The sequence below is a fragment of the Rhinoraja longicauda genome, chromosome 27 (assembly GCF_053455715.1).
Source record: "Rhinoraja longicauda isolate Sanriku21f chromosome 27, sRhiLon1.1, whole genome shotgun sequence".
Classification (NCBI taxonomy): domain Eukaryota; kingdom Metazoa; phylum Chordata; class Chondrichthyes; order Rajiformes; family Arhynchobatidae; genus Rhinoraja; species Rhinoraja longicauda.
This window is the reverse complement of record NC_135979.1, coordinates 8,743,254-8,766,942: the sequence shown is the minus strand read 5'-3', so window position 1 is coordinate 8,766,942 and position 23,689 is coordinate 8,743,254. Positions and strand designations below refer to the sequence as shown.

General features: G+C 40.5%; 1 protein-coding gene across 5 annotated transcripts; it reads left to right on the top strand.

Moving 5' to 3' along the window:
- Positions 1–318: 318 nt before the first annotated feature.
- pdik1l (PDLIM1 interacting kinase 1 like) lies at positions 319–23,299 on the top strand. Of its 5 annotated transcripts, none has more exons than XM_078422847.1 (3): positions 319–392; positions 19,752–20,053; positions 21,240–23,299. In XM_078422847.1, the coding sequence occupies exons 2-3, from the start codon at positions 19,769–19,771 to the stop codon at positions 21,978–21,980; spliced, it is 1,026 nt and encodes a 341-aa protein (XP_078278973.1). In that variant the 5' UTR covers positions 319–392; positions 19,752–19,768; the 3' UTR covers positions 21,981–23,299. The 5 variants fall into 5 exon arrangements, with proteins under 5 accessions (XP_078278973.1, XP_078278972.1, XP_078278971.1 ...); XM_078422846.1 differs by lacking the exon at positions 319–392 and adding an exon at positions 7,658–7,765; XM_078422845.1 differs by lacking the exon at positions 319–392 and adding an exon at positions 8,185–8,298.
- Positions 23,300–23,689: the final 390 nt, after the last annotated feature.

Genomic DNA, 23,689 nt, shown 5'->3' with positions numbered 1-23,689 from the left:
CGTTATGGAACTTTGGAGAAAAACAGTTAAGATGCAGATTAGCAGTAATCCAGTCGAATGTTGGAACAGTTTTAATAGGCTGAATGACCTTGCACTTTCCCACACTTTCACTATTCAGTGTTATGAACACATTGGCATTTTACATGTGATATTCTGGAAATGGGAATAGCTTACAAACTGAATGTTGATTTTGTAATTTCTAACATTCTCGAAGATCAGTTGATGCTGCTTTGTGATGTTACATTGTCACTATGCTGTCACAGTTGTAAAGGAATGCTTTTTATTTCATTAGTGTCTTGCTCATACAAACAACATCAAGGGTGCAGGATATCAAAATTGTTCTGATTTTCTACACAACACTATTGGCTCTTAACTTCGTACGCTGCCAGACAGTAAGTTTCTCCTCTCTATTTTATAAAATCGGTCTTTGAAGCACCAACACAAGGATTCACCAACACAAGATCAATCGAGAAGGTTTAGATATTGTCCAAAAGCCACTTGAGGTTTATTTTTGTTATAATAAATTCAAATTCCTCAGGTGCAGGTGCTCCTCAGGTTACGATTGGATTCTGTTCCAAAAAACTCATCGGAAACTGAAAATATCGTAAGTCTAAATGCATTGAAGAAACGTGATCACGTGGCCGGAAGCGAGCTGCAGGTCACAGAAGTTTGCACCATCGCAAAGTCGAAATATTGTAAGTCGAAGCATCGTAAGGAGGGGAGCATCTGTACTGTTTGTCACCAGAGGGATCTGACACAATTCAACCTTTTGGTGCTAGTTTTGATTTTCGTTGCAGTTTGTAAAATAATAAGGTGCGTGAAATAGCTACACTGTAAATCTTGAGTCAAGGCACAAATTGTCAGCAAAGACTCTTTTTTGCTTTTATTTGTTGATTTGGTTGTGGATACTGTTGTCAATGTGTATTATTGATTCATAATTGTCTATGAACTGAAGTGCCAGTTTAGAGCTAAACACATTGGTAGGACTGGAGTTGCATACAATAACCTAATAAGGATAGCAGATTTTCTTCTCTGAAAGATATTAGTGGACTAGCTGGATTGTTTACCCACCTGAGAGACCCTGGTTTTAACATCTCATCTGAAAGATACTAACACTAATGTTGCAGCATACTCTCAGGATTATACTGGGAGATTTTTTATACCTACTGATACGCAGCATGTGAATGTCACTGGCAATGCCAGCATTTATTTTCTTGGCCCCTAATCTGAGCAGGCAGTTAAGAGAAAAATAACTTTGGTGTTACATGTGGGTAAACTGGATAAGAACAGCCAATCAGTCTGAAGAAGGATCGCGACCCAAAACGTCACCCATTCCTTCTCTCCAGAGATGCTGCCTGTCCTGCTGAGTTACTCCAGCATTTGTGTCTACCTAAGAACAGCCAATTATCTTCCATAAGGGACATTAATAAACGATGACTAAGACTAGCCTTTTTTAAATTGTAGATTTATATAATTATTTGAATATAAATCCCCCCGAGCTGAGGTTGTGTTTCAAACTTTCATCTCTGGGTCGATGATGAAGAACTCTTGCTACCAGTTTAGCAATTAAGTCACCAAACTGTCACAACAATAACTTACCCCAAATCTCACCAACACATCACTCATTGTATTTTCCAGCACTCAAACACAAGTGCATCTTAACATTCTTCACAATTTTAACATGCATATGAAATTAGTTGTTGATGATAAAGAACTTGCAAAACATACCAAGCTGCTTTACACAAAAGTGTTTTTGAGTGTCGTCACTTTTCTCAAAAGCATTGTTTTCACAGGCTTGCTTTCACTGGAGCGAAGGAAGCTGAAGGGTGACCAGTTAAAAGTATATGAGACGAAAAGAGGTACAGATAGGGGAGATAGTAAAATATTTTTGGTATCGTGGGGATTTCAAAATCAAGAGCTCAGAGTTTTAAGATAAGTAGATTTAAGGGGATCTTGGGGGGATGGGATTCTATTTTGGAGAGGAATGTTGATGTCTGGAGCATGCTGGCAGAGGAGATGGTGTAATCAGATTCAATTACCATATTTAAGAGGTATTAGGACATATATTTGAATAAACGAATCATAGAAGGATAGTCCTAATCTGGGCAAATGGGATTAACGTGGATAGGCAAAAAGGTCAGCAGGGAAGTGGTGAATCAAAAAATCAGTTTCTCAGCTGTAAAACTTGATGACTATTAACATTGCTAATCATTGGAAAATATAGAGTGCTGGGGACCATTCTTCAGTCTGTCACCTATTCATGCTCTCTTGAGATAGTGCCTGAACCCGCTGAGCTACCCCAGCACTCTGTCTCTTCTTTTGCCAGCACCTAAAATTCCTTGTTTCTACTGCTAAACATTGGCCATGGTCAAGCTCCATTGTGAATTTTTTTTGATGGAGGTGATTTTTGCACTTTAGTATTTTTTTACACTACAATCTTTGCACAATTTTTCATTGTGCATTCATTTGTAATGTATCTATCATTATCATGTATACTAAAATGTGTATTCTATGAGTTTCATGCAAACAAGGAATTGCATTGTATCCTAGTGTACAAGATGATAAACTAAACTGCATCTAAATTTGAAAGGTGAATATTATTTTTAAAAGATATGGATCAGGTATTTCTTGAATAAGTTTATTGGCCAAGTATGTACACATACAAGGAATGTGCCTTGGTGCTCCGCTCACAAGTAACAACACAAACATACAGTAAACAATTAAGAATAAAGCATAAAACATTAAGAATAAAACATTATAGTTTAAACATGTGAATGAAATAAACCAGAGCAAAAAGAGGCTACAGACCTTTGGTTATTGAGTAGAGCTATTATACGCGGAAAAAGCTGTTTTTATGTCTGGATGTGGCGGCTTTGACAGTCCAGAGTCGCCTTCCAGAGGGAAATGCTTCGAAGAGTTTGTGCTCAGGGTGAGAGGGTCGGAGATGATCTTACCTGCTCGCTCCCTGATCCTTGCAGTGTACAATTCGTCAATGGGGGGGAAGGTTGCAGCCAACAACCTTCTCAGCTGATCGAACGTTTTGTTGAAGCCTCCGGATATTGTGCTTGGTGGCTGAGCCAAACCAGACCATGATGGAGGCGAGTATAGATTCTAAGACGGCAGTATAGAATTGGACCATCATTGCCTGTGGCAGATTGTGTTTCCTCAGCTGCTACAGGAAGTACATCCTCTGTTGGGCCTTTTTGACTGTGGAGTCGATGGTGGCCCCCCATTTAAGGTCCCTGGAGATGATGGTTCCAAGGAATTTAAATGACTCCACAGATGTGACTGTGGTGTTGTTGATGGTGAGTGGGGGGAGGGGAGAGGGAGCTCTTCCTAAAGTCTACTATCAATTCCACTGTCTTAAGAACATTGAGCTCCAGGTTGTTACGAAGGCACCAGGATGCCAGCTGTGTCACTTCCTGTCTGTAGGCAGATTCCTCCCCATCCTGGATCAATCCAAGCAGGGTTGTGTCATCCGCAAACTTGAGAAACTTGACAGAGGAGTCTGTGGAGGTGCAGTCGTTTGTGTAGGCAGAATAAAAGAGAGGGTAGAGTACGCAGCCTTGCGGAGCTCCTATGCTGAGTCTGCGGGTCCGAGATGTGCTTTCCCAGCCTCACATGCTGCTTCCTGTCTGTCAGGAGGTTGATGATTCACTGACAGAGGGATTCAGGCACAGTCAGCTGAGAGAGTTTGGCGTGTAGTAGCTCTGGCACAAAGGTGTTAAATGCAGAGCTAAAGTCCACAAACAAAATCCTTGCATAGGTCCCCTGGCGGTCTAGGTGCTGGAGGATGAAGTGCAGGCCTAGGTTGACTGCGTCATCCACCGATCTACTGGTCCGGTGTGCAAACTGCAGAGGGTCCAGCAGGGGGTTTGTGATCTTCAAGATAGTCGCATGGAATCTTTTGCATGCATCTGAGAGGATAACAATAGGAAAGTTTGACAAGAAGTATGAATATAGTTGCAGGAGGGGGCAGGGGAAGCTGCTTTATGTGAGGAAATGGGCTGTGTTCACAGCGCTGTGCAATTTCTTGCAGTCTTATGCAGAACAGTCGCCATGCCAAGCTGTGATGCAACTGAATAGAATGCTTTCTATGGGTGCATCTATAGAATTTGGTAAGAATCAGTGCAGAATTTATTTTAGCCTTCTGAAGAAGGTGAGGTGTTGGTGTGTTTTCTTGACTGTATTGTCAATATGGTTGGATCAGGACAAATTGTTGTTGCCATTATACCTAGATATTTTAAGTTCTTGACTATCCTTACTTAATTTCAGCAGTGTATACTCCACCTGCTTCCTGAAGTGGATGACCTGCTCGGTTTGTTGTCTTGACACCAGTACTCGGTCTTGCAAATTGTTTGAGATCAAATCCATTAAGGTAGTGTCCTCTGCAAACTTGTAAGCGGAGTAGGAGCAGAATTTGGCTGCACGGTTGTTAGTGTCTAGGGAGCAAAGTAAGGGGCCTTGAGACAGTGGCCTTGCGGTCTAAGGGTCAAGAAATCAAGGATACAGAGTGAGTTGCTGCGTGCTTGGTCCAGGAGATTGGAGATGAGTTTGGATGGAGTTATGGTGTTCAATGTAGAGCTATGTTCAATTAATAGGAGTCTATGTTATGGCGATAGGTAAACTACAGTGGATGAAGGCTGTTTGGGAGTCTAGAGTTGATGTGCCTCTGATCAGCATCTCAAAGAATTTCTTGATGGTGGATGTAAAGAGCCAAAGGACAGTGGTCAATAAGGTACAAAATCCTGTTTAACTTTGGCACCAAGTTATTGTATTGTGTGCAGTTTTGGGTCTCCTAACCTGAGGAAAGATGTTCTTGCCTTAGAGGGAGTACAGAGAAGGTTCACCAGATTGATCCCTGGGATGGCGGGACTTTCATATGAGGAAAGACTGGATAGACTGGGCTTGTACTCGCTGGAATTTAGAAGACTGAGGGGGGATCTTATAGAAACATATAAAATTCTTAAGGGGTTGGAGAGGCTAGATGCGGGAAGATTGTTCCCAATGTTGGGGGAGTCCAGAACCAGGGGTCACAGCTTAAGGATAAGGGGGAAATCTTTTAGGACCGAGATGAGAAAACATTTCTTCACACAGAGAGTGGTGAGTCTGTGGAATTCTCTGCCACAGAAAGTAGTTGAGGCCAGTTCATTGGCTATATTTAAGAGGGAGTTAGATGTGGCCCTTTTTGCTAAAGGGATCAGGGGGTATGGAGAGAAGGCAGGTACAGGCTACTGAGCTGGATGATCAGCCATGATCATATTGAATGGCGGTGCAGGCTCGAAGGGCCGAATGGCCTACTCCTGCACCTATTTTCTATGTTTACCAAGTTAACAGTGGTCGTCTTAAAGCATGTGGGAGAGTGAAATTGGAGTAGTGAAAGGTCAACGATATCCACAAATACTCCTGCTAACTGGGCCATGCAGGTTCAGAGGATACCGCTGGGTACTCCATCCAGGCTGGTCATCTTCACAGGTTAACGCTCAGGAAGGCCAATATGAAGTCTGCAACGGTGATTATGGGTACAGTAGCAGCAATGTTGCCTGGATAGGTGACCTCCTATTCAAAACGGGTGACGTTTCGGGTCGAGACCCTTCTTCAGACTGAGGGTCTCGACCCGAAACGTCACCCATTCCTTCTCTCCTAGATGCTGCCTGACCTGCTGAGTTACTCCAGCATTTTGTGATACCTTTGATTTGTACCAGCATCTGCAATTATTTTCCTACACTTCTGTTCAAAACGAGCATAGAATGTGTTGAGTTTTTCGGGGAGGGATGCTTTGTCAATGATTCTGTCTGACTTTACTTTGAGGCCGCTTGTGGCATGTAAGTCTTGCCACCATGGATGGATGTCTGTGATTAGCCGTGAATAGCTTTGACTGGTATGGGCTCTTGCCACCCATGATGGCTTAGTGAAAATTGTACCCTGATTTCCTGTACAGGCTGGGATCGCCCCACTTGAATATCTCAGACATGGTCATCTCACGTGAGAAGACCTCATGTTTCAGGCGTGGTTCTGATTAGGAAGCATTTGGATTTCTTTATTTGGCACACAGTCCTCTTCACAATTACTAGTGAACTCTGTGATGGTAGCGGCATACTCAGTTTTTTTGGTCATCGAGCCTTTGATGGTGGACCAGTCCAAGGACTCAAAACATTTTGGAGCTCATCTCTTTCCTCATGCCAGCACTGCATGACTTTCCGCACCAAATCCTTCTTCCAAAGGGTGGATACTCCTAGACAATAAACAATAGGTGCAGGAGGCCATTCAGCCCTTCGAGCCAGCACCGCCATTCAATGCGATCATGGCTGACAACTCTCAATCAGTACCCCATTCCTGCCTTCTCCCCATACCCCCTGACTCCGCTATCCTTAAGAGCTCTATCCAGCTCTCTCTTGAAAGCATCCAACGAACTGGCCTCCACTGCCTTCTGAGGCAGAGAATTCCACACCTTCACCACTCTCTGACTGAAAAAGGTTCTTCCTCATCTCCTGTTGATAACTCTTCCGGTTACAGCTCCCGAAGAAGGGTCGTGAATAGAAACACCATTTATCCATGTCCTCTGGAGATGCTGCCTGAGTTACTCCAGCACTTTGTGCCTTTGTCTTGTGAACCAGCCTTGTGTATCTGTGGGTGTCACATCATCTGGCTTTAGGAATGGCAACTTTTCCCCTTTAAAACACTTGAGTTTGGGGATGACAGCTGCCAAATCTGTGTGGGTTTTGACCTGCAACCTTTCCTCCAGAGAGATGCTGCCTGACCCGCTGAGTTGCTCCAGCATTTTATGTCCATCTTTCTCTCTGTGTGTGTTTTTTTGTTAACTGATTTGTTAACTGATTATGCAGCGAATAAATTGCGAATCCCACACTCATTTTAATGACTCACTCTCTCTCTCTCTCTCTCTCTCTGCCTTTCTCCTTCCCATCTCTACGTCCTGGTCCGTCCGTCGGTCCACCATGGACGGTTGGCGCAAGCGATTTAAATTCGCTCTCGAGCTGAGGCCAGGGGAGGAGGGGGGCGGGGTTTCCATACACCTGGGGGCGGGGTTTCCATACACCTGGGGGCGGGGTTTCCATACACCTGGGGGCGGGGTTTCCATACACCTGGGGGCGGGGTTTCCATACACCTGGGGGCGGGATTTATGCGGGAAACCCAAGGTAGATGGGTGGAGCTGGGCTATGATTGACAAAGGGGCGTGGCTGCGGCGCTAGGGGGCGGAGTTTATACGGCAGCCCGTGTGGAGAGGGGCGGGGCTGGAGGCCAGCACAGGGGGGCGGGAGGAAGGGGAGGGGGGGGGGTGGAGCCCAGCACAGGGGGGGGGGGGGCGGGAGGAAGGGGAGGGGGGGTGGAGCCCAGCTCAGGGAGGGTGGAGCCCAGCACAGGTGGGGCGGAGCCCAGTATAGGGGTATAAGAAAATAACTGCAGATGCTGGTACAAATCGATTTATTCACAACATAGCTCAGCACAGGGGGTCGGAACCCAGCACAGGGGGTGGACGGAGCCCAGCACAGAGGGGACGGGAGACAGGTGAGGGGGGTGGAGCCCAGCACAGTGGGGGGCGGAGCCCAGCACAGTGGGGGGCGGGAGGAAGGGGAGAGGGGGTGGAGCCCAGCACAGGGGGGGCGGGGCGGAGGGGTGTGAGCGCGTGCGTGAGCGGCAGTTATTTGAAGCTGGCGCTCGCGCACTGGCGGCTGGCGGGAACCGGAGAGGGGGAGGCAATGGCGGCGGGACAGCAGCGAGCACCCACCAACACCAACAGGCTGAGGTACAGACAGATAGACAGGGAGAGAGCGAGCACAATGCAACACGCACAATTCGGACAAATAAAGATGATGATGGTGATGCGAATAATTTAGCCACCCACCGGCAGGCCGAGCTGCCGGAGCGGGAGGGGGAGGGGGGGAGAGGCGATGCTGCGGCCTGCGCATCCCTGCCCGCTCTGTCATTGTTGGTCGCCTTCATTCCCATTCCCCAGCCGGGCCCAAGGTGGGCTCCACTTAGCTCCCGTCACTTGCAGGCGGATTATTAGAACGCTGCATTAAAGGAGAGGAGGTGCAATGTGAGGGAAAAGGGGGCGGTGGTGGGAGGGCAGGCCTTCCCTACTCCTTCCACGGGGAGCCTGAAGGTGGCATTTCCCTACCTTTTGTTTCCCGGTTTCTGCAAGCATTTGTTGTTCCTGCCAGAACCTCATCCATTGACAAGCTTGTCACTGCACTGCCCCCAAGATAGACACAAAAAAAGCTGGTGTAACTCATTCAGCGCGACAGGCAGCATCGCTGGAGAGGAGCAATGCAATGGGTGAGGTTTCGGGTCGAGACCCTCCTTCAGACTGGTTAGGGATAAGGGAAACAAGAGATATAGACGGTGATGTGGAGAGGTAAAGAAGAATGAATGAAAGATATGCATAAAAGTAACGATGATAAAGGAAACAAGCCATTGTTAGCTGTTTGTATCGTGAAAATGAGAAGCTGGTGCGACTTGGGTGGGGGAGGGATAGAGAGAGAGAGAGAGCGGGAATGCCGGGGTTACCTGAAGTGAGAGAAATCAATATTCATACACTACCCCTACTCTCAGACCCGTTGTCTGGCTTGACATACCCACCTCCCCGAATCCTATTGACCAGTTTACTCTTTCCCCCACCCACCCACCCACCCAGTCCCATTGATCGGCATAGCTCCTGAATCCCATTGACTAGCTTACTGACCCCCTAAATCCCATTGACTGACCCCCACCAATGAATCCAATTAACCAGCACACCCCCACCCCAGAGTCCCATTGACCGGCATACCCCAACCACTGAATCCAATTGATCGCCTCCCCTCCCCACTCCCTGTCCTATTGACTGGCATAACCCCCCCCCCCCAATCCTATTGACTGGCTTAACCCTTCCTGCTCCAGCCCTGACGACCCAGCACATCTGTCCTGTGAACCCGACTGGCTGATTTAACGCTCCCTGAACCATCCCCAAACTCCAAGAGCCACCATGACCTTCCCTGGAACCCCATTGGTTCATTTGACCTTCTCCAACCCACATCCCCGACTAAGACCCTTCACCCATCAGCCAGTAACGCATTCCTGACACCTATTATGCAAAAACTGTAATAAAGTTATTTCAAGCTTTTGTACCTTCTGACAGACAGGATCAGGGTGAAGAATGAATGACTAGGGTGGGTCACCTGGGTTAGGGTTGGGTTGACCCGAGACATCACCGATTCATGCTCTCAAGCGACGCTGCCTGACCTGCTAAGTTACTCCATCACTTTATGTCCTTTCAAGTCTTTGATTATGTTGGCTGCTTTTCTGAGGCAGTGTGAAGGGTAGATGGAGTAGGTAATATTAACGCCAAGATACTTGAAGCTCAACCATTTCCACATCTGCACCATTGATGCTGATTGGGGCATGTACTCCACCATGCTTCCTGAAGTCAATAACATTGTGGGAGTGGATATTGTCTTGTCAAACTTTTTATGTGCTGTACTCCATCTTCTTATTTGTTATTTGGCCCACCACAGTGGTGTCGTCTGCAAATGTCGTTGGAATTTTGAGCCGGATTTGGCCGTACAGACGTGAGAGTAAAGGCGGTATAACAAGGGAACGAGAATGCATCCTTGCAGGACAATTGAGAGTTATTGTCGTGGAGGTGTTGTCACCTATTGTCACTGATTAGAAGGAAACAAAACATAGAAACAGAAAAATTTGAGCCAGCACCAAAGTCAGTGGGTTAGAAAATCGAAAATCCAGTGCCAGAGGGGGGGGGGTTGATTCCCAGCTACCGGGCTTTGGAGATGTTTGGAAGCGTCAGTTTGAGTTTGCTCAGGTTTTACATAAAGTAGACTTTTAACATTCTAAATTTGGAATTGTATTTTTAGAAACGAAGCTGGTTAATATTCTGTATTTAATAGCTTCTTGTGGAATCTGTGATATTCCTTAAGAGCGTTATGAAGACAGAATTATAATTTGATTCATTAAAGTGAATTATATTATAATGCATAATTATGTTGACAAACTGGGCTGAAGTATAGCATGAACTATGGATATCATGCATTATTTAATATCCTCAGTTACTTTGCTTGAAATTATTCCACATATTCTTAAATAAAAACTATAATTAAAAATAAAAACATGGATATAGTCCAACAATTTCTTTCTTCCCACGGGTTTTGGGTGAATGAATATAAGATGGGGCTTTGATTATAAATGAGTCGTGTTTGTGCAACTAAGTGGGAAATCACTAGAAAATTATATGAAGAAGAAACACTTAAAGTTATGAAAGGCTGATCTACACAGAGGATCTCAAAGCTAAAATAGCATTTACAAAATTCATATTTTTCAAGTACCATCTGATCCCTGAAATGTAGTACCTTGGGCAGCTAAACTCCATTCGTTAGGTTTTGATATTTTACTTCAATGAGGGTACATTGAGCAGGGGTATTAATTGGAACCCATATGTTTGTGGTTACAATTATGTATTATATCCCTTCTAGTGGTTTGTACAGTTGTGTGATATACCGAGCCATTTCAGTATTTAGTTAAGAGTTGGATGCATTGCTGGTAGGCATGGAGTAATGTAGGTCTGGTGCATTAAAAGTATAGTTGCACCCTTAAAAGTTATCGGTAAACTATGTGACCTTTTGGTTTTAATGGTACCGATAACGTTATCGTCATTATTCCTAAGATCCAGATATGGTTAATTAACTGGTTAAATTCCCATGATAGTGCAGCCCTTTGGATTGTTAATTCAATGGTCTACTGCAGTTCTACTGGTCATGCATTGTGTCTCCAATGTGTACCATCGACAAGACGTTGTGCAGTAATTTACCAAGGTTGTTTTGATAGCATTGTCTCAATTTAAGAAAGAAAGAATAAGTGCATGGGCAGAAGATCTCAATGTTCCCCTCTTATCACAAGCCACCTTGATTAGGAAATAAACTGACATCCCCTTATTGTCACAAGCTCAAAGTCCTGGAATTTCATATCTAACAGTGCTGAAGTGGTCACACCTTCATAAGAGTGCAGTACCACCACCATATGGGCAATAATCCTGGCTTTACTATAAAATCCTCATCACATATAAGCGATGTTTAAATATATTTTTGGAGGTCACGTCTCCCATGGTTTGTTCATTACTCAAAAATATAAAGTCATATAATTTTAAGCAAAAAGGAAGTTGTGCAATACACTAAAACTGAGCTTTTTGTAAGGGCAATGCAGTTAGTCTCTTTCCTTGCTGTCCTACTATTTTTCATGGAATTTTCCAGCAGCTGGAAAATTTAAATTCAAATAATTAAATAAATCTGGAATTAAAAGCTAGTACTTTAATTGCATGTTTTTTTTATTCCAGCAGGTCGACGTAAATTTAACAGATTCGCCATAACTTCACCCCCACTAATTTGGGCAATTCTTAACTACCTCCACGGTTCGAACACAATAAAGGTTGAACAATAAATTGTTATGCCCCATTGAAGAATATTTAGCGATAATTATATTTTTAATGTTCTGCCTTCAAATGAATTTTGCACTCTCTTGTTTATCTAAATTGTAACAAAACTGTTCACTCAACCTTTTTTGAGAAGGGAACAATCTCCAGTCTTTCTCTGTGCCTTAACTCTTTTCTGCAATATCTCAAAATTATTTGTAACCTTCCCGTAATGTGAGATGTAAAATTGGATGTAAGGTTGCATTTGTGGCTGAACAAATATCACATAAAAATTCAATTTAATTTCTTTGTTTTTGAACCATACTTATCAAATTGCAGGATCCTACCTAGTTTTCTTATGTGATTTGTTTCCTAGTTTATCCTGCCATCTTCAAAGATTTATGCAAAAATATTTCCGTACACTCTTTGGAAAATAACCATTTAGTTTAAATAAATTATTTTTAATTTAATTGTTCCATTTTGGGACATATGACAATAAAACACTAAATAATTGAAATGTTGAACTGGATCTTTATGTGAAAACGTTTAATTTTACTTTTTTCTGTCACATGATCTATGTCTTGCAATTTGTGCTCGAGGTCTTACCATTATTTTCCTCACTGATTTCTCCACCTGTGTGTAAGATAGTGATAATATGCGGGGATAATATGCAGGGCTCGCTGGTCTGCGTGGACCCGGTGGGCCGAAGGGCCTGTTTCCACTCTATCTCTAAAACTAAAAACTAAAAAACCTGCTTGTCAGTTTTAAACTTTTTAACTGCCTTTTTACTTCCTTGTCATCAATATTGATCACAAAGGTAGTGGTTCTGGTATTGGTGGAGAGCCTCACTCCAGTCTTAGAAATGCCTGATAATCATTACTGTTTCCTGTCTCTAATGACCCATGTTGCCATTGCTCTTTAGTTTAATGGAAGTGAATTTTGCTGATGTAGATGTTCCACATTGCTCTAATCAACATTGACTATTATGTCAATCAACGATCAAATGAGCGAAGCACTGTTTATCAAATGAGCGCTGACTGTCCTGATCTAGTAATCCCCAAATCCAAGTGTTCTTTCATTTTTGTCGTCGGTTATCATTTTTAGCAGTTTCCCAGATAAGGGGTGTAGAGTAACTGAGCTTCCTTTTTCAGAGCAAAGTCTAATTGCAATGATCGTATCCTAGTACCAAGTTTATGACAAGTACCACTGTAATTTTTGTTCCCTGTTTCTCTCACATCCAAGAATACATTACATCAATACTTTTAAATATTGATTGCCTTTTCTCCTTGGCAAACATATTTTTTTATCTATCCAGTTAGTTCAGCTTTCTTCTTACTGTCATTGGCAGGATTTTCTTTCTTAATTAAAAAAATCTCCAAATATTTAGTGTTTCTACCACCAAATATCAATCTGTACATTTGTCTCTCATTGTCGCCACCCTTTACCTACCTTCTGTTTATATTTTGAATAACTTTGAAAGATTTTGAAACTTTATTCCAATATTCAAAATTCCACTTCAGTGGATGTGACAAATCGAGGATGGTAGGATGTTATTAATCTACTAGAATGTGCAGATGGAAATTAATAAAGATATTAGAGCTGATACATTTAGATAATAGGGGTAAGGAAAGGCAAAATATACTTAGTGATGCAATTCTGAATTGTGTGGAACAGGAACAACAATCTTTGGAAGTGCCTGCACGTATAGAGAACATAGTAAAGAATATGAGCCCCCCAATTTTGTGAAGAGTTAGTGAGCATTTTGTGTAGTTCTGGGTATAAAGAGTGCAGAATTGATTAACCAGAATAACTCCAGGAGTGAGGGATTTCAATGCATGGAGATTGAGGGGAATTCAAAGTTGTCAAAGGTAAGATGGGATGGACCTATTGATGGAAGAGTCAAAAGGGCAAAGGACCAGAGGAGTTAGAATAATCAATGATAAAAGAACCAGAAGTTTTAAATACATTTTTTTGCCATGTGGATACAAATTCAGCTGCAGCATTTAAAACAGAGTTGGGTAAGTACCTGGAAGGAAATAGTTTTCAGGGAAATAGAACTAGATGTATTGCTCTTGCAGAGCTGGTATAGGCTTGAAGTGTTGATAACCTGTTTGCATGCTACAAATGTTAAATGATAAGTGCAAAAGCAGAGGAGTTATGCCTAACCTTTTAAGAGTTCTGAATGGATCAAAGCGAAGGTGTGTACACTATTGGTCATCCACCAGGATGTGAAGGCCACTGAGCATGCAGCAGAAGCTTCAAGAATACTTCTAAGCATGAATGTGAAGTTATGGTTGATCTGCATGGAGTAAAGGAAGTTTTGGGGACATTTGACAAAGGTGTACAAGCTTATGGAGTGCAAGAGATCACAGATGCTGGAATCTTGAACAAAATGCTGGGGGAACTCAGCGGGTCAGGCAGCATCTGTGAGGGGAAATGGACAGGTGACCTTTTGGACCAGGACCCTTCTTTGGACTGATGGAGTAGAGGGAGATAGTAGGGTGAAGTGAGAGGAAGGGGTGGGACAGGAACTGGCATGTGATAGGCAGATTCAGGTGAGGAGAGATTGATTGGCAGATGTCATGTGGAGGGAGGTGGCTGGATCTAAATCCTGGAGCTCCCAATCCAAATATTATGTAGAGGAACCTTTACAGAACAATGGCAGCAATTCACGGTCAACATTTTGAAGGAATTTGCCGATGAGCAATATATGCTGGCCTTGGCAGTGATATCCAGATTGGGCACTGTCTGGATTTGGAATCATTTGGGTGTAAATGAGCCTGGTTATCTCACCTGTTGTATGATCTGCTACCCAAAATAAACATCCAATATATTGTTTTCTGGTGTTTTAAATCTCCAACGTTCCTCCCAGTCTCCACTCCTGATCGCCAATGAGCAAAAACGTGTATTTTGAAGACTAATTTTGTCTGCTATATACCTGGCTGCTGTTCTGCAGTGGATTTGTAAAATGTTGGTAGAATATTCTTGGGTTCACCATGGGCACTGCCTTGGATAATTTTGAGTAGGTGCTGGCAATATGTTTATAATTTTCCATAGAATTAAAGGTCTGGATGTTATGGTGCTTGCACTGCAGAAGAGTCTTGAAGTTATTTTGTGGTAACTGTTTGAGATTAGATCAAGGATGTATGTGGTCAGATTCCTAAGATGCTGGTGGATATTTTTTAATGTATTTTCTGAGGAGAAAAATGATTGGAAAGCCAAAACACATTATTAAATGGTCAAACCTGGCAGTTTACATGCTTTCTGCATATATAGTCATAGAGGTTGGAGACTGATGAGGAGTCAGTTGTACTTACTAAATCCTAAAAATGCCTTCAGTACATCTGGTGGTTTCAGGAAAATAAATGCCTAAAAAACAGAAATAGGATTTTTGAAGGCTTACTTCTTCCTCAAATCTAATCTTTCAGTTGGCCAGCAATATAGGTAATCAGCAGTCACGGGAGCTGATGAAAGAATGATAATCTCAAAAACAACCCCATATATCAAGCAGCATAAGAACTTGCACAAATCCTTAACATTTGTTCTAATCTGATTGGAGGTCTTGATATTTTGACCTAATAGTGGATAGAATCCAAATATTTTTAATGAAATATTTCAATAGGTATGTTAGTTTAAAAAATATCCACGGCCACTTGCTAGATAAATTACTAAATTTGAGCGAGCTTATTGGTCACAATAATGTGATGTCATACTCGGTTGAAAATCAGCTCATGGCTGCACACAATAAACAGCACCGCATATGGTTTTGTAAATCTGTTTTGCCGTAGCAATGCATTAACGTCTTCACTTAAGTGAAGGAAGCTAGATATCAATGTCAGGAGGATTATAGCAGTGCTGATATTTGCACTAAAACCTGTTATCCATCACTTTGCAACTTTTACCTGGGTGGATGCTGAAAGGTAGTGTTTATACACAATGTTAAATGTTTCTGTAATTATTTCATTGATTTAATTGAAATACATGAATGACAGTATGTTGTAGGTAGTAAAGTTTTATATTTAACAAGTACACAAGTCAATAATATATCAAAATTTGAGGTGAACCTATTTTTCTCTTAATCCCTCCTCCCCATTCCTCAAGCCAATGGTTCAACTGTCTAGCTTTGCAATCCTTATTTTTACATAAATAGATTGGGATGATCCTCCAGATAAATCTCTTGTGGCAATGCCCTGTATTCACTGTAGATGAAACAAAAACAATTGGAAATCTGCAGTGGAATTAAATTGGAATTTCGATCACAGGAATCAATTAAAAACAATTGGCCAGATCTGAAATATTTTAGCTGTCATTCTGTTCATTAATAACATTAATGTCTAATGTTATTCATAATAGATTGATTATTTATTGTAATTTGACTGTGGAAATTACAATCCTAGTTAAAATTTATAAAATTGAAGATGTGGAGAAAATGCCAGAATAGAATAAATATATTAATGAAGCTCAGTAATGCTGCTAAGACTGAAGAAGGGTCTCGGCCTGAAACGTCACACATTCTTTCTCTCCAGAGATGCTGCCTGGCCCGCCGAGTTACTCTAGCTTTTTGTGTCTATCTTCAAGGAACATTCATCTTTTATTATATTTATTCGTGGTATGTGGGAGTTGCAGGAGTACTTGCATTTATTGCCCAATCTATTTGTCTTCAGAGGGACTCCAGTAGTTTGGGTGGGGTGTTTTATTAATGTTCTTTTTTTGATCCGAATGTCATTGGCAAGGTTAGCATTTATTAACCATCTGTAACTGCTCTTGAGAAGGTGGTAGCAAGTCGCCTTTTGAATTGTTTCAATCCTTCCGGTGGAGGTATTTTATTAGCTTTGGGTCAAAGCCATGATAGGTGATATTTCCAAGACAGGATGGTTTGTATTTTGGGAGGGAACATGCAAATGGTGCAGTTGCCGTGTGCCTCTATGGTGATAAACATTGTGGCTTTAGGAGGTGCTGTTGGAGTAACTGCAATGTATTTTGTGCATGGTAGACTTGCAGCGAGTGTGCATCAGCGATGCAGGGAATGAATGTTCAGAGTTGGTATGAATCAGACAGACTGTCCTGTATGTTATCGTACAGCTTGAGATTATTTGAACTTTAATCTTTCAGGCAAGTGGTGTGTAGTCTGTCACATCCCTAATTTGTATCGTGTAAAGGATTTGGGATGTCAGAAGGTAGATCTCACCCAGTCTATGTACAACCTGCTCCTGGTCTTGTAGCCACAGTGGCTAGTCCAGGTGAGTTTTTCATTGAACGATGGTAAAATGATTAAATGTCAAATATAGGTTAGACTCTGCTTGAAATGGTAATTGCTGGCATTTTAATGCTATGAATGTTTCTTGTCACATATTGTGTCAATTTTGTTGCATTCAGACAAGGATTGCTTAGTTTTTAAAAGATTGGCAAATGGTATTGAACATTGTACAAACTTCCACATTTCTGACCTGATGAGAGGTGGGGTCTCTTGTTCCTCAGGGCAGTAACATCGACGACAAGCCAACAACGACGTTTTCCTTTTGTATGAAGTACATTTACAACCACAGCAATGTTTTCCTTTTTGATGCCCAGTAATGTCTATTTTGCTTGATGCCACACACAGTCAAATGTAACCTTGTGTCAAGAGCATTCAGTCTTATCTCACCTGTGGTATTTGGCTCTGGTCCATATTTAGACATGTGGTTGTGATGAAATCCATAGTGAAGTGGGTTTAGTAAGTTCTAGAGAGCCAGTTTAGTAAACTGAGATGTTATCTGGTCCCTTAAATTTTGGTGTATCTGATGTTCTTAAACATTGACGGGAATTTAAGTGACAGACTAGCATCTGTGATGGTGGTGATGTCAGGAGGAAGCTGAGATGGATTCTTTGATAGTATTGGCTGAATATGGTTATGAATGCTTCAGCCTTTAGCATTTTGGGCCCTTTCATCATCGAGGAAGGGGATGACCTTGGAGCCATTGCCTCCTAAAAGTTTTAAAACCACCATTCATGACTGATGCGATGTGATGAGACTGCAGAGCTTACTTATTCACATTGCATATGGGCGTGTTCAACAAAATCAGATTTACCTTTTACAAACTAGAATGTCTAGTTTTTCTGGTGGCAGTTGGGAAGTTGCAGGCCATACTCAAAGGGTATATGGTTAATATAGAAGGTAATGATAACAGCTAGAATCAGCCTCTAAACTTGTTTCAAATGTGACTTATAATCAGTAATTGAAGCAAGAAATTGCAATTCTCTGCAATTTCTTGTATTCTTAGGGAGAGCTGTTAACAAACCAAGCTGTGATAGGATGCTTTCTACGGTGCATCTGTAGAAGTTAGTAAGAGTTTTTGGAGGAATGCCAAACTTCCTTAGTCTAATGGGGAAGTAGAGGCATTAGTGTGCTTTCTTGACAGTAGTAGTTTCGATGTGGTTGGTTAACGACAAATGGTTGGTGATGTTTACACGCAGGAACTTGAAGCTCTTGATCATCTCCACTTCGGCACTATTGATGCAGACTGGAGCGTGTATAGCACCTCGCTTCATGAAGTCATTAAGTGGCTCCTTCATCTTGCGACATTGAGGGAGAGGTTGCCTTGACACCATGTTACTAAGCTCTCTATCTCGTTTTGTACTCCGTCATTATGCGAGAGCCAGCCCATTGCAGTGATGCCCACTGAAAACTTGTACATAGAGTTGGAGCAGAATTTGGCAGCATAGTTGAGAGCATATGAGTTGTATAATAAGGGGCTTAGAACGCATTCTTGCATAGCACCAGTGTTGAGAATTATTGGGGAGAATGTTTACTTGCATATCCTCACTGATTATGCTCTATGGGTGAGGAAGTCAAGCATCCAAGACTACAGCATGTACAAATTTGCAGGTGCATTATGGCTAGATTGGTCCTATGCCTAAAATATACTTTTATAGTTCAAAGGTTCAAAGGTCTTTTATTGTCACATGACCAGTGATATGCAAATTACCATTATTTGCAATAATTACCACATGCATATGCTAATTCGCAGATTGTTGCAATTAAATGTTAGAAGAGCTTTTCTGAATCATTAAGTAGTGTTTTGCTGCAGGAAATCTACAGATCAACACAACTTTGACTTAATATGAAATCATTGCGCAACAAAATTGGGCATTGGATCGCTTAATTGTTTGCAACTGATTCACCTATTTAGGTTTAGGTGTTTTGTTTACAAAACTTCAAAAATCTTTATTGCAGTCCCATGAAAATATTACAGAGTTCATCTGTCATATTCAATATTGGGGTTAGTGTGTTTTTGATTTTCATGCTTCACGTTAGTTTTGATTTTTTGAGTAATATACTTTTAATATCCAACTGGTGACTGATTTTGAACAACATTTAAGAAAACAGTGTTAGAAGTCTGAAATAGCAAAGTAACAGAATATACCAATCAGCTAAAAAATTATAAAGGTGAATTGTAACATTTAGTGATCCATGTCTAAAATCCCATAATCTTTTAAGGTTCAAATTATCGTCCATGATATTTTTAGTAATTAATTGAAAAATACTTATTTTTTTAAAAATTGGCAAATAGATTAATTTCTTGTATTGCACATCTAATACATATTTAGAATCAATGGTAGCTACAGGACAGGTTTAAGATTGTTCAGGTCTGAATGACTTTTGCCTTATTTAATTATAGTTTTGTTTGGACTAAGGTAATGTGTGCATGTGTAAGATAGCAAAATACTGCAGTATCCTGCAACTTACTGTAAAACACTGAGTTTAAGTTTTGATTTATAAAACAAAATTTAAAATTAGTTCACAGATCTGCCAAAAAGGCAAGTATGTACTTGGTTTGGAATCCATGGTTTTAATGGGTAATTGACATTTTCGAAATTGTTTGCTTTTAAATCTCTTATTTTGTGATTCAAATAGTTTGAACATTTTAAGTGTTTAAAAAAGCTAATTGTCATTGTATGCATGCGGTATGCTATTGATTGTGTTTTTATTGTCCCGCTGCAAATAGCTGGTCAGCACTAATTAGCTGGGCATCGATCTACAGTAAGTTAAAATACTGTAGGTATTAAAAGTGTTAAATTGATAATTTGATGCCAGAGCTATCACAGATCTGCAAGATTTACTAATATCCCCTGGCTCAGTAACTCATTCCTCGTTGAATGTTTATGCAATACTAATGACACAAATTAATTTTGCTTCCTGAAGAACACAATAACTCAAAAATACTTTTAATGAAAATATTGGAATCTCTTCAAAAGTTATTTCAAAAATCTTGGCCATATCTCCAAGTTCTTTTGTGAGGAATATTGAACTTCATCAGCATTCTGTTTAATTTCTTGATTTTGTTTTTCTTTCTAGTTATTAAAAAATTATTCATGGCGAGTAGAGAGCCAAAATACAACTTGGTGCGAGAATTGGGACGTGGCAGTTATGGTGTAGTATATGAAGCAGTGGTGACAAAGACTGGAGCACGGGTAGCAGTGAAGAAAATTCGGTGCCATGCACCCGAGAATGTGGAGCTGGCCTTGCGAGAATTTTGGGCATTAAGCAGCATCAAGACAATTCATCCTAATGTGATCCATCTAGAGGAGTGCATTTTGCAAAAAGATGGGGTGCTGCAAAAGATGACTCATGGATCATCATCTTCCCACTATTTAAAGGTAAAATATTGCATGCTAATCCTGGTATTTTAATAATGGTGTGCAAATTGGGAATTGATGCAAAATATATGCTGTAAACATATTCTGATTGTTCATGTTTAGTTCTTTAATTAAACGATTATCTTGTGAATCTCTTTCAAAGATACATCTTCCTTAATGTAGATACTCGATTTAGTATCTAGATATGGAAAGAGGATTGGCTCTGGAATTTATTTATTGGATGTAGCTTATGTGCTTTAATGAAATTTGCCATATTTACCATAGCATGTTAAATGGCAGATGCTCACTTAAATTTCTATGATTATCTCTGTTTAGCAATACCTGGATTTTGTCAGAAGAGTTTTTCTTTCGTCATGGGATGTAGATGTCACTGGCATTAACTGGAACCACTTAATTGCTTTCTCAAAATTATCAGTAACATTAAAAATAATCCATCAAGTCTATTGTGGTTTCTCCAGCATAATGTTCATATGCAATTCCTCTGCATGAGAAACCAAATATTACTGAAGTGCTCTTATAACAATGTCTTGGCAAATCATTTGGCCGGTCAAGCATGGATGTAGAATAAAGCTTTTTTTGCATTTTCCTTTAGCTTCCAACTTCTGGTTTTAAAATACTGGGCTAATCAATTAAATACTATAAACAAATATGTTGTTAATCTTATGGTTTCATGTTACATTGAACCAGGAGTAGGCCGATCTATAAAATCATGGTGGATATTTTGCCATTTTCTCCGGAGATGCTGTCTGACCTGCTGAGTTACTCTAGCATTTTGTGTCTATCTTTCGTATAATCCAGAATCTGCAGTTCCTTTTTATTACATTTTAGATATTTTGCATCAATGCCACATTTCCATCATCAACCCCACAATATCCCAATTCCCTTTATCTTAGTAAAAAATTAATTGACTGATAATTTGGCTTGTATTGAGGATGATGCTTTTTACGTTTGGGTGCAATTCTAAGGTTTACACTTTAAAGTAATTGTGATATTATTAAGTGACATTTTCAGAAAAATATTACTATATAAACTAGTATTGAATACATGTAATAGATGAGTATAATTTTAACATTTGAATATTGCAGCAATTTACATTGTGGACAAAAATGGGACTTATTTGAAAGTTTATATTCTTTGCGATAGGGGCATGTTATCTTAGACAAACTATTTTTGTTTACTTTTAAAGCTGGTGGAGACGTCACTGAAAGGCGAACTAAGCTTTGATTCCAGGAGCTCATACTACCTCTGGCTTGTAATGGATTTCTGTGATGGTGGAGATATGAATGAATATCTACTTTCGCGAAAACCAAACCGTCGGACCAACATTAGTTTCATGCTGCAGCTCAGCAGTGCCTTGGCTTTTTTGCACAAAAATCAAATTGTGCACCGGGACCTGAAGCCAGATAATATATTGATCACTGAAACCAAATCAGAAGCTGAAGGAGGAGGTCCTATTCTAAAAGTGGCAGACTTTGGCCTAAGTAAAGTGTGCTCAGGTTTGGGAACAGATCAAAAGGAACCGGTTAATGTTAACAGGTGCTGGCTTTCTACAGCTTGTGGGTCAGATTTTTATATGGCACCTGAAGTTTGGGAAGGTCATTACACAGCTAAAGCAGACATCTTTGCACTGGGCGTCATCATTTGGGCCATGTTGGAAAGGATTACCTTTATAGATTCAGAGACAAAGAAAGAACTATTAGGAGGCTATGTACGTCAGGGGTCAGTGATTGTGCCCCTTGGTGAAGCACTGTTGTTAAATCCCAAGATGGAGCTTAACATTCCTGTGAAGAAGAAGTCTATGAGCGCTGGAATGAGACAGCTAATCAAGGAAATGCTAGCAACAAATCCACAAGATCGACCTGATGCTTTTGAACTAGAACTGAGGATATGTAAAATCACATGCAGAGAGTGCAGCCGGACTGCGTAAGTCTGAGTGCATGTGAAAATAACTTGTATTGAACTTTACCAGATGTTTTTAAATTGTCAGTAAATTTTGTTTTTTTGCCAAGCCCATGCCCGAAAGTGTACATTGACATAGTTAGCTGAGATTTTATTATGCAGTTCTAAACATGCTGCTGTTCTTTGGTACCCACATTTTGAAAGCAACCGCACTACTGTTACTTTGTCAGGTCTCATTTGACAAATTATTTGAGCCCGTCTTTGTCCCTTAACCTTACAAGTCATTTATTGAATGTGTAATTGCTGAAGGGTGTAATGTGATGTATGCAATACTCTATTTTTATGGAGGGATGTTCTTTGGGGATTTTAGTAGACTTTTATTTTTGCAGAATATCTGAAATATCTCATGGTCATTACTTTTTCATGAGTTCACTTTCTTTTCCCCTTTGGCTTATTTGTGTATTTATCTTTTCCACCATACCACCTTGACAGATACCACTTGACTGAGCAGTCTTAAATCAAATCCAAAATGGTACTTTATGCCGAAAATGATTTTAAAATCCCAAAGTATTTTAAAATAAACCTTATTTTTATTATATTTTGATTTATTTTTTTCTCTCTCCCATCCTTTTCCACACCCTTGAAAACTGACACCCACCTGATCCATCATGGGTTCCTTTTGTTAGTGATGCCAGGTTTTCAATGATTGGTTGCCTTTCGTGCAATTTTTTATGTCAAAGTGATCTCTACTTGGGAAGTATTTGGCATGAGTGACCATACTGAAGAGAACTTGCTCTTGCATTGATCTATATCTTAACTTAGTTCAGTTGAAATGATGACACTTTACCCCCATTGTATTTTTGTAACTAATGATGCAATTGGTATATTTACCAGCAAAACGTGCACGCACATGTTGATTCTGGGTGGTGTCTGAATTTTTGTGTGTAACCCTTGCACGTGAGAGACAAAGTCAAACATGTGAGTTATATGGATAACATAACACAGGATAAGGGAAGAGTTTACACAAGGGTAATGCTGATATTTTCTCCTTAAATGAAAATATAGAATTATTTAAAGGTGTTTTATTTTGAAGCATCTGACTATTCTATTAACACTTCAATGTCATTGCCATGTTGCTGTATTTGGAGCACTGTACATGGAATCCATAGGTCAAAAGAAGCTACTTACAAAGGACAATGGCCATGATAATGATATAATGAATTACTTTAGACTAGTTAAAAAAAATTCAAGGCACTATCTTAAGTGGGTTACCTTTCTACTGAAAACACAAGTGTATTAAACTATATAAAGTTTACTGTGAAATTTGTAAGATTGTGTAATTTATTCTAAATGTAAAATGTACAAATAAAGTTATGAAAACATAATCCTGCATTAATGAAGTTTCATAATCAAAATGCACAGTTGGCTGACTAAGAATTTTGGCCAGTTCATTTATTGGGAGTCAATTTTCTACAAGCTTGTTTGTTTGAGGACAAATGGAAACAATGGATCCTAGGCAAATGGAGTGAAGGTGCCTAATGGGATGGATGGGTCTGCTCCATAAAAACACTAGCACGCTCCTTAATACCATCCCGAATCTGCTGCGCCACTTTGACCTTTTGTGCGCCAAAGGTTTCCTGGAGTCGGTGTGGATATTGCTTTTTTTTTAGGCTTTTAGTGGATCTTTGAATTATTTTCCTATATCCACCAGGTAGTTTCTTCCTTGTTTCAGGAATT